We start from the raw sequence: 13,722 nt of genomic DNA, 5'->3' as shown, positions 1-13,722 counted from the left end.
AAAAGACAAAACCTAAGAATAATAGGGGTTGAAGAAGGGGAAGAATTCCAGCTCAGAGGTACAGAAAATATACTCAACAAAATTATAGACGAAAACTTCCCCAACCTAAAGAAGGATATTCCTATGAAGGTACAAAAAGTATACAGAACAGCGAGTAGACTGGATTTAAAAAAAAAAAATCCCCTTGCCATATAATAATCAAAACACAAAACATACAGAATAAAGAAAGAATATTAAGAGCTGCAAAAGGAAAAGGTCAAATAACTTATAAAGGTAAAACTCTCAGAATTATACCTGACTTCTCTATGGAAACCATGAAAGCCAGAAGGTCTTGGATGTGCTGCAGAAACTAAGAGACCATGGATGCAAGTCCAGACTACTATACCCAGCCAAGCTTTCATTCACCATCAATGGAGAAAATAAAATATTCCAGGGTAAAAAAATTAAGCGATATGTACCTACAAATACAGCCTTACAGAAAGTAATAGAAGGAAAATCACAACCCAAGGCATCCAACAATGCCCACAATATCTCAGACATCTAACAAACCTTCACCAGCACAACTCAAAGAAGGGAAATACACAAACTTTACCACCAAAAAAAATTAACTGGAATTAACAAATACTGGTCATTAATATCAATAGACTCATTTCACCTATGAAAAGGCACAGGCTAAGAGATTGGATGTGAAAACAGGATCCAACATTCTGCTGTTTACAAGAAACACATCTCAACCACAAAGACAGGCATCTACTCAGAGTAAAGGGTTGGGAAAAGGTTTTTCAATCAAACAGACCTAAGAAACAAGTGGGTGTGACTATACTAATATTTAACAAAATTGACTTCAAACTAAAATCAATCAAAAGAGATGGAGATGGACACTTCATACTCATAACAGAAACAATTCATCAGGATGAAGTCTCAATCCTGAATATATATGCCCCTAATATAAAAGCACCCACTTACGTAAAAGAAACATTACTAGTACTCAAGGCACACATCAAAACACACACACTAATAGTAGGAGACTTCAACACTCCTCCCTCACCAATGGACAGGTCAATCAGACAGAAACCTAACAGAGAAATAAAATAACTAATGGAGATAATGAATCAAATAGACTTAACAGACATATAGAACATTCCACCCAAATAGGAAAGAATATACCTTCTTAGCATCTCATTGAACCTTCTCTAGTATTGGTCACATACTCGGTAACAATGTCAACGTCCACAGATAAAAAATAAAATATATTAGTAACCACCTATGTCTTATAGGATCACCATGGAATAAAGTTAGAATTTAACAATAAATCTACCCCTAGAAAGCCTTCAAACTCATGGAAGTTTAATAGTCAACTACTGAACCACCCCTAGGTCAGGGAAGAAATAAAGAAAGAAATTAAAGTCTTCCTTGAATTCAAAGAAAATAAAGACACAACATGCCCAATCCTATGTGACACTATAAAAGCAGTGCTAAGAGGAAAGTTCATAGCTCTAAGTGCCCACATTAAAAAAACGGAGAAATCTTACATTAGAGACTTAACAGAACAGCTGAAAGCTCTAGAAAAAACTCATACTCACCCAGGAGAAGTAGAAGACTGGAAATAATCAAACTGAGGGCTAAAATCAACAAAATAGAAGCACAGAAAACAATCCAAAGAATCAATGAAACAAAGACCTGGTTCTTTTAGAAAGTCAACACGATTGACAAACCTTTATCCATACTGATCAAAAGGCAGAGAGATAACACGCAAATTAACAAGTTCAGAAATGAAAAGGGGGACATAACAACAGCCACTGAGAAAATTCAGAGAATCATTAGGCCTTACTACAAAAGTTTATATGCCACAAAGTTGCAAAATGTAAAAGAAATGGATTTGTTTGTAGATAAATACCATTTACCAAAAGTAAATGAAGACCAAGTGAACAATTTAAATAGACCTATAAGTCATGAGGAAATGGAAGCTGTCGTAAAAAAAAAAAAACCTCCCAATCAAAAAAAGCCCAGGATCTGATGTTTTTAATGCAGAATTTTATCAGAACTTCCAAGAAGAGCTGATACCTATACCCCTTAATGTGTTTCACATTATAGAGAAAGAAAAGTCATTGACAAACTCTTTTGATGAAGCTAGTCACCCTGATTCAAAACCATACAAAGACCTAACCAGGAAAGAGAATTACAGACCAATCTTGCTCATGAACATCGATGCAAAAATTCTCAGTAAAATTCTGGCAAACCGAATCCAAGATGACATCAAAAAAATTATCCATTTTGATCAAGTAGGCTTCCTCCCAGAGATGCAGAACTGATTCAACATATGAAAATCTATCAATGTAATCCAGCATATAAATAAACTGAAAGAAATAAACCATATGATCATTTCATTAGATGCTGAAAAAACATTTGACAAAATTCAACAACCCTTAATGATAAAATTCTTGGAGAGGTTAGGAATACAGGGATCATACATAAATATAATAAAAGAAATATATAGCAATCCAACAACTAATATTAAATTAAATGGAGAAAAATTCAAAGCCATCCCACTAAAATTAGGAACAAGATAAGACTGTCCACTCTCACCATATCTCTTCAACATAGTGCTTGAAGTTCTAGCAATAGTAATAAGACAACATTAGGAGATCAAGGGGATTCGATAAGAAATGAAGAAGTCAAATTTTCATTATTTGCAGATGATATGATAATGTACATTAGTGACCCCAAAAACACTACCAAAAAATTCCTACAGCTGATAAATACCTTCAGTGATGTGGCAGGTTACAAGATCAGATCCAAAAAAACAAAAATCAGTAGTCCTCCTATACACAAAGGATAGAGAAGCAGAGAGGGAAATCAGAGAAACTTCACCTTTAATGATAGCCACAAATAGCATAAAGTATTTTGGGGTAACTCTAACAAAAGCTGTGAAAGATCGATTTGACAAGAACTTTAAGTCTTTGAAGAAAGAAATTGAAGAGGACACCAGAAAATGGAAGGATCTCCCATGCTCTTGGATTGGGAGGATCAACATAGTAAAAATGGCAATTCTACCAAAGGCAATCTTTAAATTGAATGCAATCCCCAACAAAATTCTTCACAGATCTAAAGAGAACAATAATCCACTTTATATGGAAAAATAAACATCTCAGGATAGCCAAAACAATCCTATACAATAAAAGAACTTTTGGAGGCATTACCATCTCTGGCTTCACTCTTTTACAGAGAACAGTAATAAAAACAGCTTGGTATTGGCATAAAAACAGAGAAGTCAACAAATGGAATGAAATAGAAGACCCAGATTTTAACCCACAAACCTTTGAACACCTGATTTTCGACAAAGGAAAAGTATACAATGGAAGAAAGAAAGCATCTTCAACAAATGGTGCTGACATAACTGGATGTCAACCTGTAGAAGAAAAAAAATAGATCCATATTTATCACCATGCACAAAACTCAAGTCCAAGTTGATTAAAGACCTCAATTTTAATTTGACCACACTGAACCAAATAAAAGAGAAAGTGGAGTGTAGTCTGCAACACATGGGCACAGGAGACCACGTCCTACATATAACCCCAGTAGCACAGACAGTAAAAGCAACATTGAATAAATGGGACCTCCTAAAACTGAGAAGCTTGTGTAAGCAAAGGACACTGTCACTAAGACAAAAAGGCAACCCACTGACTGGGAGAAGATCTTCACCAACCTCACAACAGACAAAGGTCTGATTTCCAAAATATATAAAGAACTCAAGAAACTAGACCTTAGAATGCTTATTAACCCAATTAAAAAATGGGGCACTGAGCTGAACAGAGAATTCTTAACAGAAGTTCAAATGGCCAAAAGACACTTAAGGTCATGCTCAACTTCCTTAGCGATCAGGGAAATACAAATCAAAACAACTCTGAGATACCATCTTACACCTGTCAGAATGGCTAAAATCAAAAACACCAATGATAGCCTTTGCTGTATAGGATGTGGAGTAAGGGGTACACTCATCCATTGCTGGTGGGAATGGAAACTTGTACAACCACTTTGAAAATCAGTGTGGCAGTTTCTCGGGAAATTCGGGATCAACCTTCCCAAGGATCCAGCAATTCCACTCTTGGGAATATACCCAAGACATGCTCTATCATACTACAAAAGCATTTGTTCAACTATGTTCATAGCAGCATTATTTGTAATAGCCAGAACCTAGAAACAACCTAGGTGCCTCTCAATGGAAGAATGGATAAAGAAAGTGTGGAATATATACGCATTAGAGTACTACTCAGCAGTAAAAAACAATGACAACTTGAATTTTGCATGCAAGTTAATGGAAATAGAAAGCACTATCCTGAGTGAGGTAACCCAGATACTAAAAGATGAATATGGTATGTATTCACTCATAAGTGGATTCTAGCCATCAATAAAGAACATTGAGCCTATAATTCATGATCCTAGAGAAGCTAAATAAGAAGGTCAACCCAAAGAAAAACATATAGTTATCTTGCTGGATATTGGAAGTAGACAAGATTGCCAGGCAAAAACTGGGAGCTTGGGGGTTTGGGTGTGGTGGGGATAAGGGGAGATGGGGAGAGAGAAGTGAGAAGTGGAGGATGGGGAGAGCTTGGGGGAATTGGTCGGTTGGGATGGAAGAAGGGTGGATATGGGATCAGGGAAGTATATACCTTAATTAAGGGAGCCATTTTAGCGTTGGCAAGAGACTTGACTCTAGAGGTGTTCCCAGGTTTCCAAGGCGATATCCCCAGATTGTTCCTTGGGCAGCTGAGGAGAGGGCACCTGAACTGGCCCTATCCTATAGCCACACTGATGAATCTCTTACATATCACCATAGAACTTTCATCTGGCGATGGATGAAGCTAGAGACAGAGACCCACATTAGAGCACTGGAATGAGCTCCCAAGATCCAAATGAGGAGCAGAAGAAGGGAGAACATGAGCAAGGAAGTCAGGACTACGAGGGGTGCACCAACCCACTGAGATGGTTGTGCTTATATAATAGGAGCTCACCAAGGCCAACTGGACTGGTACTGAACAAGCACGTGATCAAACCAGACTCTGTGAACGTGACTGACAATAAGGGCTGACTGAGAAGCCAAAGAAAATGGCACTGGGTTTTGATTCTACTGCATGTTTGGTTTTGTGAGAGCCTAGTCTGTTTGGATGCTTACCTTCCTAGACCTGAATGAAGTGGGGGGGGGTCCTTGACTTCCCACAGAGCAGGGAACCCTGACTGTTCTTTGGACTGGGGAAGGAGGGAGAAGGGGAGTATAGGGGAGGGGTAGGGACATGTGAGGAAGGGAGGAGGTGGGGATTTTTAATAACAACAAAAAAAAAAAGAAATAGTCTTCTTTTGGAGTATAAGTGCCTATTCCCTTCCTTACAAAGAAACAAATAACACCAACATCAAGAACAAAAATGATGAAAACCTCTATCACAGTAGCCAAACTTTGTTATTCACTCATTTTGTTGTTTCTTTTAAAATATCTAACAAAATATTTCGACTGGGAAAAGGTTGATTTGTATTCACAGTTTTGGGCCAATTTTTCATGCTAGGAAAGATAAAGATATGGGTATTGAGTTTGGAGTGGCTGGTTGTGTTATGTGGACATTCAGGTGGCAGAGAATAATGAAAATAAGTATTAAAATTGCTGTTTAAGTTTTTAATATTTTATTTCAATTACAGTTTCCACTCCATCTTGTCTTCCAATTCTCTGCCCTACCTCCTATTTACTCCTTCCATTCAATTCTAGGTTCAAAAAGTGACAAGCATCGCATGTGACTCAACAAAGCATGTCATATCACTTTGAGACTGAACCAAGCTTCACCACTGCTTCAAAGTCAATAATTATTTACAATATGGTAAAAATTGTAAATGAAGACCAAATAGTAGTGCACAGGATAACTACAAAAGAAAAAGATAGATTTAAAGTAAAAAAATAATATTTTTCACAGCCTGGAGAGATTGTTAGCTGGTTAAAGCTTAATTGCTTTATGTATATAAGGAACATATAATGTGTTTTATATACATAATTTCTGCTCAATTTTTCATTATTTCTTTTCTTTCTTGACACTAAAATATAATTACATTATTTTCCCCTTCCCTTACTTCTGAACTCTTCTCTAAATACTTATTTGCTGTTTTTTAAACTCATAGATTCTTTTAATTTGTTACTATATGCATATATACACATATATACATACACACAAATATGTTCTGCTTTGCCAGTATTATGTTACTTATATGAATGTGTTGGTACCAACCATTTTATATTGGGTGTCCACATGATTCACTCTGCCTGGTGATGACTATTTCTCCCTATCCAGCATGCCTTAGTTATCATTGTGTAAGGCTGGGACATCACTGGCTTTTCTATGTACACTTTGGCATATGTATGGTTGATGCTCTTCTCAGCCTATGCTTAGGCAATCACATTGTTGAGACTTTATGGGCTTAGCATCTGACCTAACTAGGAGTAACAATCTCAGAGCAAAACTGCTGGTTCTCTGTCTCTTAAAATAGATTATCCTTCACTTTCATAGAGATTTGGGTATGGTAATTATTTTGTTGATGCATCTATTGGACTGAGCTCCACAACTACCAATTTTTATTGGTTATGGTTTCCTTTAGTGTTCTCCCGCTGTTGCAAAGAGAAGTTTCCTCAATGCAGAGTGAGGACTGTGTGTATCTGTAGGCATAAAGACAAATATTTAGAATGTAATTAGGGATTGTACTGGTTTGATAAAGTAATAGTTATAGGTTTTTCTTAAGGATTTGTGACTAAGCTAGCCCTGGGTATTTTGTTCTTTTTCAATACCAGAAATACATTCCATCCATCACAAACTTTGCAGGTATATGAATGGAACACATTAAAAGAGCATATTGAGTGAAATAACCCAGAATCCAAATGACACATATTCTTTCTCATTTGAGGCGCCTAGCCTAAAATATTAAGATGTGTGTACATATCCTTGAATAAATTGGAAAAGTAAAAAACTAGGAAGGTAAAAAGAGGCCATTTCCAGAGTAGGGAAATGGGAGAGCAATGGTGAAAGAAAGAGAGAATATAAAAGAGATGATTGGGAAAAGGAAAAATGACAGGTGAGAGAGTGGCAAGGAAGATAAACAGAGAAAGAGGCAGGAGGGTAAAATAAAAGCAATGGTACCTGAAAATATTGAAAGAATTATGACAATAAGCTTTTAAAAACCTATAATACCTATAAATATGTGTGTGTGTGTGACACACACATAGATAATTTATAATCTGGGCTTAAAAATACTTCCTCCAAGAGCAAAATATCTAAACAGATCCAAAATCCTACGTTTGTTAAAGCTCCCTTTGGAAAGCCCTCTTTTGAGTTGTTCATTAAAGTTGTCCAAGTGGATCCTGAAATCTTACAGGCTATTGGTATTGCATTTATTTGCATCCAGAGATGATAGGTAAGTTCCTTGTGTTGAATACACCATGCATTTCAGACACAGGACCCAGAGGCTTCTGAGCTGAGCAAAACTGAATGCCTTCTATGGGACTAGGTTTCCTGGTGCTGAGAGTTGTTAGCAAGACTGCAGATATCAGAAGCACCAATAGACCTAAAGACTCATGAATGCTAGGGTTACCTCACTTTTATGAGAATCATTGTTGAAAAATTGATTTGTGCATTCAAAATTCACATACACATGCACTCCCTGACACACAAAGGCATTCAAACATTTGAAATAAACATAATCAAATAAAAAGAGACTGAATATTTTAGAATAGTGAGCCATGGGAGAGGCTTAAGGGAAGGTTTTTGGGAGAGGATGAAGGAGAAAAGGGACACCAAAATGATGAATGTCTTTTTAAATTAAAAACACTTTTGAAACAAATGTAAATGTGCAATGGAGGCTGGAAGGGGAAAAAAGAAAATAGTAATCGGTAGCATAGAGAGACAACTCAGAAGAAGGAGCCGTGCCTCCTTATTGATCTCAAATTTTATTTTATTTTTTATTTCTGTGAGAAAAAGACTCCTTTAGACTCAGACATAGTGGTTCACATTGACAGTTCAAATGTCACCTGAGAATTGGAGTAATATGTTGTCTCAAAAAGAAAAGAAATGATGAAATTTTAGGTTGTAGATAGCATGTAGAGAAATGATTGAGCTTGCTCAAGGTTATATCTACTGATAAAGACACAAAAGCAAGTGATAATTTGGGTGTGTTTTGCCTGAGTTGAGATTCTCTGCTATGATGTTTCATAGCAGCTAGGCAGACAATGTGCATGCTGTACAAAGTCCTCATGGTTAGCAGAGTTGCTACAGGAGCAAATGCAATGCAGGTCAGTGAGCACAAGGGAGAAGAGGCAATCCCGAGGTTCATCATCTGCTTGGAGAAGGGTGCTGTATGACAATGCCCTCTGTGCATTTGTTGTCTAGCTTTGCCACTCCAATAAAAATCACTCTATAGAGAGAACAACCTAAATGTTGGAATGTGTATGTAGATCTCATACTGCTGCATACATATTCTCTTATCATAGATAAGTAGAAGGAAATGTTATAGGCATATGAAGAATAGAGATGGGAGAAGCTATTCCTGTGGGCACATGCACAAGTCCTACATGTTTTTTGTGAGGAAAAAAATGTTTCCACACTAATCAATGTGTGTAAGAATCTTAGTACCTATGATGGTAAATGAGTATGTTAACACCTTCAGGACTCATTGCAACCAAATATGAAAACTCTTGTTTAAAGTACATGATATTTGGTGGTAACAATGAATGTATTCATGAAAGTGTTCATTAAAAACCAACATAAATGTAAAATAATTAGGACATTTTATCATCTATATTCTGATATATGACTTTCTAAAAGAAAACCAAAACCTCTGTTCCCTCTATCATTTAATATTAGGCTTTTTTCAACTGTTGCTGACCTACAGTTTCATGTAACATTTTTGGAGGTGTAGGATGCTCTCCGTATCTCAAGGATAGATAAAGATATCCTCAAATGGGTGTGTATTTCTCATAGACAAGAGTATAAAGTGATCAGACCAAGACACAGAACGTAAGGAATTCAGTTTATTGCCATAGTGATTTCAGAGGGATGAAAGATTCTTAGTTGGCAGCAATGGTGTTCTTAATCCAGGTAACATAGTTGCAGACCTTGGTGTACACACCAGGGAGATTCTTCTGGGCACAGCCATAGCCCCAGGAGACAATGCCCTGGAGTTGTCCATTGCAGACCACAGGACCACCAGAGTCACCCTAGGATAGAGGAATAAAGTGTTTAAAGAAGGGGCATATAAAATAGACTACATTCACTCTGACCTGAAGATACAATTCTAGCCTCCCTGGATCTCCATTTTATATCCAATGCCCTATTCTCATGAATGTGTTGAAATGATATCCGGAAAAGACCTCCTCCCTTTTCCATGGAGCCACAAGAGGAAACTTCCTGACCCACTCACTAGGCCAATCCACACCCACTCCCAGGAAAACAAGATATTTATATGAGAAGGGAACCAATTACCTGGCAGGAATCTTTGCCTCCCTCGAGGAAGCCAACACAAATCATGTTACTGGTTATCTGTCCAGGGTAGGCTGATTGACAGGCAGACTGAGACAGTATTGGGGCATTCAGGCACTGGAGCAGGTCTGGGTTTTTCACTTTAAATAAAAGAGAAGGAAGAAATGTGATCCAACCAGGTCTGGGTTGTTCACTTTGAGGAAAGGAGAATGAAATTTAATAGAGACCAGGCTAGGGATCAATATTTCGTTGTTGTCCAGTATGTGAACACTGAAGCTGCCATTGAAGATGTACTAGAGTCACCCTGGGATAGACTGGCATAGAGGATTACTGTGTTTTCTTCAAGATATTAAAAGTAGGCGTTATTGATGTCTTTCTTGGAACTAATGATCAGTCATTCTGCAATTCTCCTGTTTATGTTCTGGAACCAGATCAAACTGTAGGTCAATGCCTGTTGTTACCATCTAAGAACCCTGTGTTTTGGGGATAGTGCAGTGCACTTATGGCCTAGCAACCAATCATTTATGTGTAGAATCTGGCTTAGTTCTCAAAAGATGTGGATGAAGTACTCACCACCAGAGCTCAAGGTGTTGCCCCAGCCAGAGATGAGGCACTGAGTGCCAGCACCTGCGCAGGAGGTGGGCAGAGCTACAGTGGCCACTTGGGCATTGAGGGTCACAGGGGAAGCAAGCTTGATCAGCATGATGTCATTGTTCAGGGTTGATGAACTAAAGCTGGGGTGCTTGATGATCTTGGAGGCAGTGACATACTGCTCAGTGCCTTCCGCGACGTTGATGTTGTGCTCTCCCAGTCTCACTTGGATGCGGCTGTTGGAAAGAAAAGACATGGCAGAAAATTCCTATCCATTACCTCAGATAGTGCAGGTCAAGTAACTCTTTTAGCTGGGTAGTCTAAAGATGGGATGAGGCCTGCTTTAACCTCAACAAAGTAGCAAAGGTGTGATGTGGAAGTACCATCTTGAGACCCAAATTTCTTTCTATTTTAAAGAGAAGTAATATGAGCAGATGAAGACTGTTCACCAACCTACTGTTCCCCAATGGATGCAAACAACCCAATAAAATGGTCTAATTCTCAGCAACAGATACACATGCCTTTATTCCCTCACTCAGGGACAAAGAAACAAAGATCTCTGAGACCAAGGCCAGCCTGGACTACAGTGTGATTTCTAGGACAGTCAGAGCTTCACAGAGAAATCCTATCTCAATAAAAACAAACAAACAACAAACAAACAAAAAACAATAGCTTGAACCATGCAACTATGGCACCTCAAAACTTGCTTTGAATTTTAGCCATCTGGATGTATTTCTCAACTTTCTGAATTTGAATCTTGATGATCCGGATGCATGTTCTGGTAAGAAACCCTCTTTTAATGAATCTAATTCTCAGTTATCTCTACATAATTAAGTGAGTTTAAATAGGCAGTTTGAGCTCATGGACTGAGCTGTCACTGTGCCTTCTCAATATGCCCTAGGTTTGTAAACAACAAGGAACCAAGTATGACATTAGAATTTCAGCTGTCACTTTGCTATTTCTTCTGGTGCCCCCTCTGTCCATGTCCAATACCCCCAATCACAGCTTCAGGCTCAACAATTTATAAAATGAAGACATTGCCCCATGATTGTACAAACCTCCAATCACCCATTTAGAAACCTGTACTTAAAAACCAGAACTACATGTTGCTAAGCAAAATATTTTATTGAAACTATGCCATCATATAGACTACAAATGAAAACATTTAAAGCCAATATCGTAGTAGCATCAGAGAAATGTAGTTGATGTTTACATCCAGTTAGATATTATAATTAAAAGATGAATTTTTATGATCCATCAAGAAAATTCTTTCCACTTCCATAATGAGAATGGATATATTAGATCGCCTTTATAATTAAAAAAAAAGCTTCTGATTGTCCAAACTCAGAAAACTCTCTTTATATCCCTGCTACAGGACACAGTGTAATTATGTGAAGACTTTGAGTGACTTCATGTTAGGTCTATTATCCCTAATATTCATTTTCTTTTCTTTTGTTATTTGTATCCCTGATTGACTTTGGATGGTTCCGGGTTGTAAAGGGCTTAATATTCGTTAAGACCTAATTCTCTACACACTCATGAAAGAAGTTGCAGTCAATAATCTCTCTTCTCTGACTCTTCCATTCATCTAAACACTTCAGTTGATACCTGATCTAATCCCATTCCCTTGCAAATGTCATATGTGTTCTGTAAAGCCAGAGCCCATCACTTACCTCTTATAGCAATGAGCTGCAGACACCACCCATTGGTTGTTGATGAGGGAGCCTCCACAGAAGTGGTAGCCAGAGTTCAGAGACACCTGGTATGGGACAGAATTCTTCTGGCAGGTGTAGCCTCCAACGATCTTATCATCATCGTCGACAGGGAAAGCAACTTTAGTAGGAAAGAAGAGAGAAGACAATTCATCAAGATACTGGAAATTGCAGTCCTCAGTCCCGTGTCAACCTTAAGCTAATTAGGGATCCTTATTTATTACAGTAACTACAGGCAAAAAGGCAACAGCAGGCCTATGGTGTCTTATGACAATTCATAATACAGAGCAGTGTCCATAATACAATAGAAAGATTCTCTGTAAGTAACAGTGTTCTGATTGGTTACAGGGGACAGAGTAATGGATGTCCTCAGACTGCAGGATTGAGCACAGGTATTGTTGTCTGATCCTCTACTTGCTGTTATCTCTTGTTCATAATTTTTTGATACCCCGTTTCTAACAGATCTTAAGGAGATTAAGATAGTTGAAACTATCTTGGAAAATATCTTTGGTATGTTGACCTCAATATATCTAAGTTTTTTTACTGCTCAGTCTATATGTTGAGGTCTTATGTAGGATATAGGGATAGAATGATAATGACCAAGATCATTGATTTTAAACCTTGATTACGTGTTTATGAATCTTAATATCATTTCTACATTATATATATTAATAAAACATAATACATAATAAAGTTATGATTATATATATATATATCTATCAGAAATGTACTTCCTATTACAAAGTTGTTGCTCCAGACAAATAAGCTCAGAACTTTAAGACATTAATCCCCAATAGAATGAAGTTTTCAACTTCTGAATGGAGTATTTATTTGGAAATATATTCGTGGCTAAGCTATCCCCAAACTGTTGGACCCAAATCAGAGTTCTTATGGTCCATTTCATACAACCCCCTCAAGAGTTCCATTTCTAGCCATTGGGATACCATAGTAAACAACAGTAGAGAGGGGAATAAAGATGAAGCTTGCAAAGTAACAAGAAAATTCCAATGCACAGCTATGGTAGGAAGACAGAAGACATTGGAATACAGAAAGTACATGAAGCATCTTTAGTGGTAGGGTACATGTCCTCTAGGAGAAGAAAGATTAGGATCTGAGTAAAGGCATGGCACTCACCAGCAGCTCCCACAAGGGCCAGGAATAGGAGTGCACTCATCTTGGCAGAAGGTAGTGAGTGCCTGGGGAGAACTGGCATTTATACTGTGCTGGAGGGAGAAGGAGGTACAGAGGGGAGGTGCCCCACTGCCCTTTCCCAAGCACACCTGTGGGTTTCTCCTTCCTAGGCCATGCATTATCTCTCCCTTATTTGCCTATTCTGTGGGTAGGTGAGGAACATGTGATAAGGAAACTTTTCTTCTTGGTGAGGAGAACAGCTGATTCTTGAAAGGAAGCCAGGATGCAAAAACAGTGGAACTATAAACTATCTATGTAGCTAGGTCTTCTTAGGCTTATATAAAGACATTAGATGGTAGAGCACAATCATGATCCTTAGACATACCCAGAATTCAAAGAAACTTAATTTCAGGAAGACCTGATATTGGTAGTTACGTGGGTATTTAGAGATCTAGTGTCCTGTGAGAAGAATTACTTTGTTTCTGTATCTTATAAATATGAGCTATATATTGAAAGGTCAGGTGATCAGAGTTAGAGGATGAATTTATAACAAATGGATGAAGGGACTTGCTCAAAACTGTTGGCTTTCAGCTGACTAACCATTGTAACAAGGGCCATACCAAGCAATTGATTTGAAGTATGAGGGATAAAGTGTAAGTACGAGCTTCCTCAATGTGTCCCAAAGATAGACCAACACCACATTCTCCTTTCCTCTGTGTCGTGACCTTTGACTCTCGCTGTTTATGCTTTTATTGATCCAGTTCAAGCTTTTTCATGGTTGTATT

The 13,722-nt window shown here is 37.8% G+C and overlaps 1 protein-coding gene and 1 gene segment (V, D, J or C); both read right to left on the bottom strand.

Moving 5' to 3' along the window:
- The window catches only part of LOC121435425, a 289,312-nt gene that overhangs the window by 209,631 nt on the left and 65,959 nt on the right, over positions 1–13,722 (bottom strand).
- LOC121435426 (anionic trypsin-2-like) lies at positions 9,092–12,980 on the bottom strand. Its single transcript, XM_041634740.1, has 5 exons — positions 12,941–12,980; positions 11,768–11,927; positions 10,077–10,330; positions 9,507–9,643; positions 9,092–9,241 (listed from the first exon to the last, which is right to left on the bottom strand). The coding sequence occupies exons 1-5, from the start codon at positions 12,978–12,980 to the stop codon at positions 9,092–9,094; spliced, it is 741 nt and encodes a 246-aa protein (XP_041490674.1).

The sequence above is a fragment of the Microtus oregoni genome, unplaced genomic scaffold, assembly GCF_018167655.1.
Source record: "Microtus oregoni isolate MIOR12 unplaced genomic scaffold, Mior012 000046F_ref0000063, whole genome shotgun sequence".
Taxonomy (NCBI): domain Eukaryota; kingdom Metazoa; phylum Chordata; class Mammalia; order Rodentia; family Cricetidae; genus Microtus; species Microtus oregoni.
The sequence above is the reverse complement of the archived record's forward strand: the minus strand, read 5'-3'. Positions and strand labels throughout refer to the sequence as shown.

Coding starts and splice junctions, on each gene's coding strand:
- LOC121435426 (XM_041634740.1), bottom strand. CDS start 12,980: ATGAGTGCACTCCTATTCCTGGCCCTTGTGGGAGCTGCTG. Junction 11,928..12,940: donor GGCCCTTGTGGGAGCTGCTG/GTGAGTGCCATG, acceptor TTCCTACTAAAG/TTGCTTTCCCTGTCGACGAT. Junction 10,331..11,767: donor GCAGCTCATTGCTATAAGAG/GTAAGTGATGGG, acceptor TCTTTCCAACAG/CCGCATCCAAGTGAGACTGG.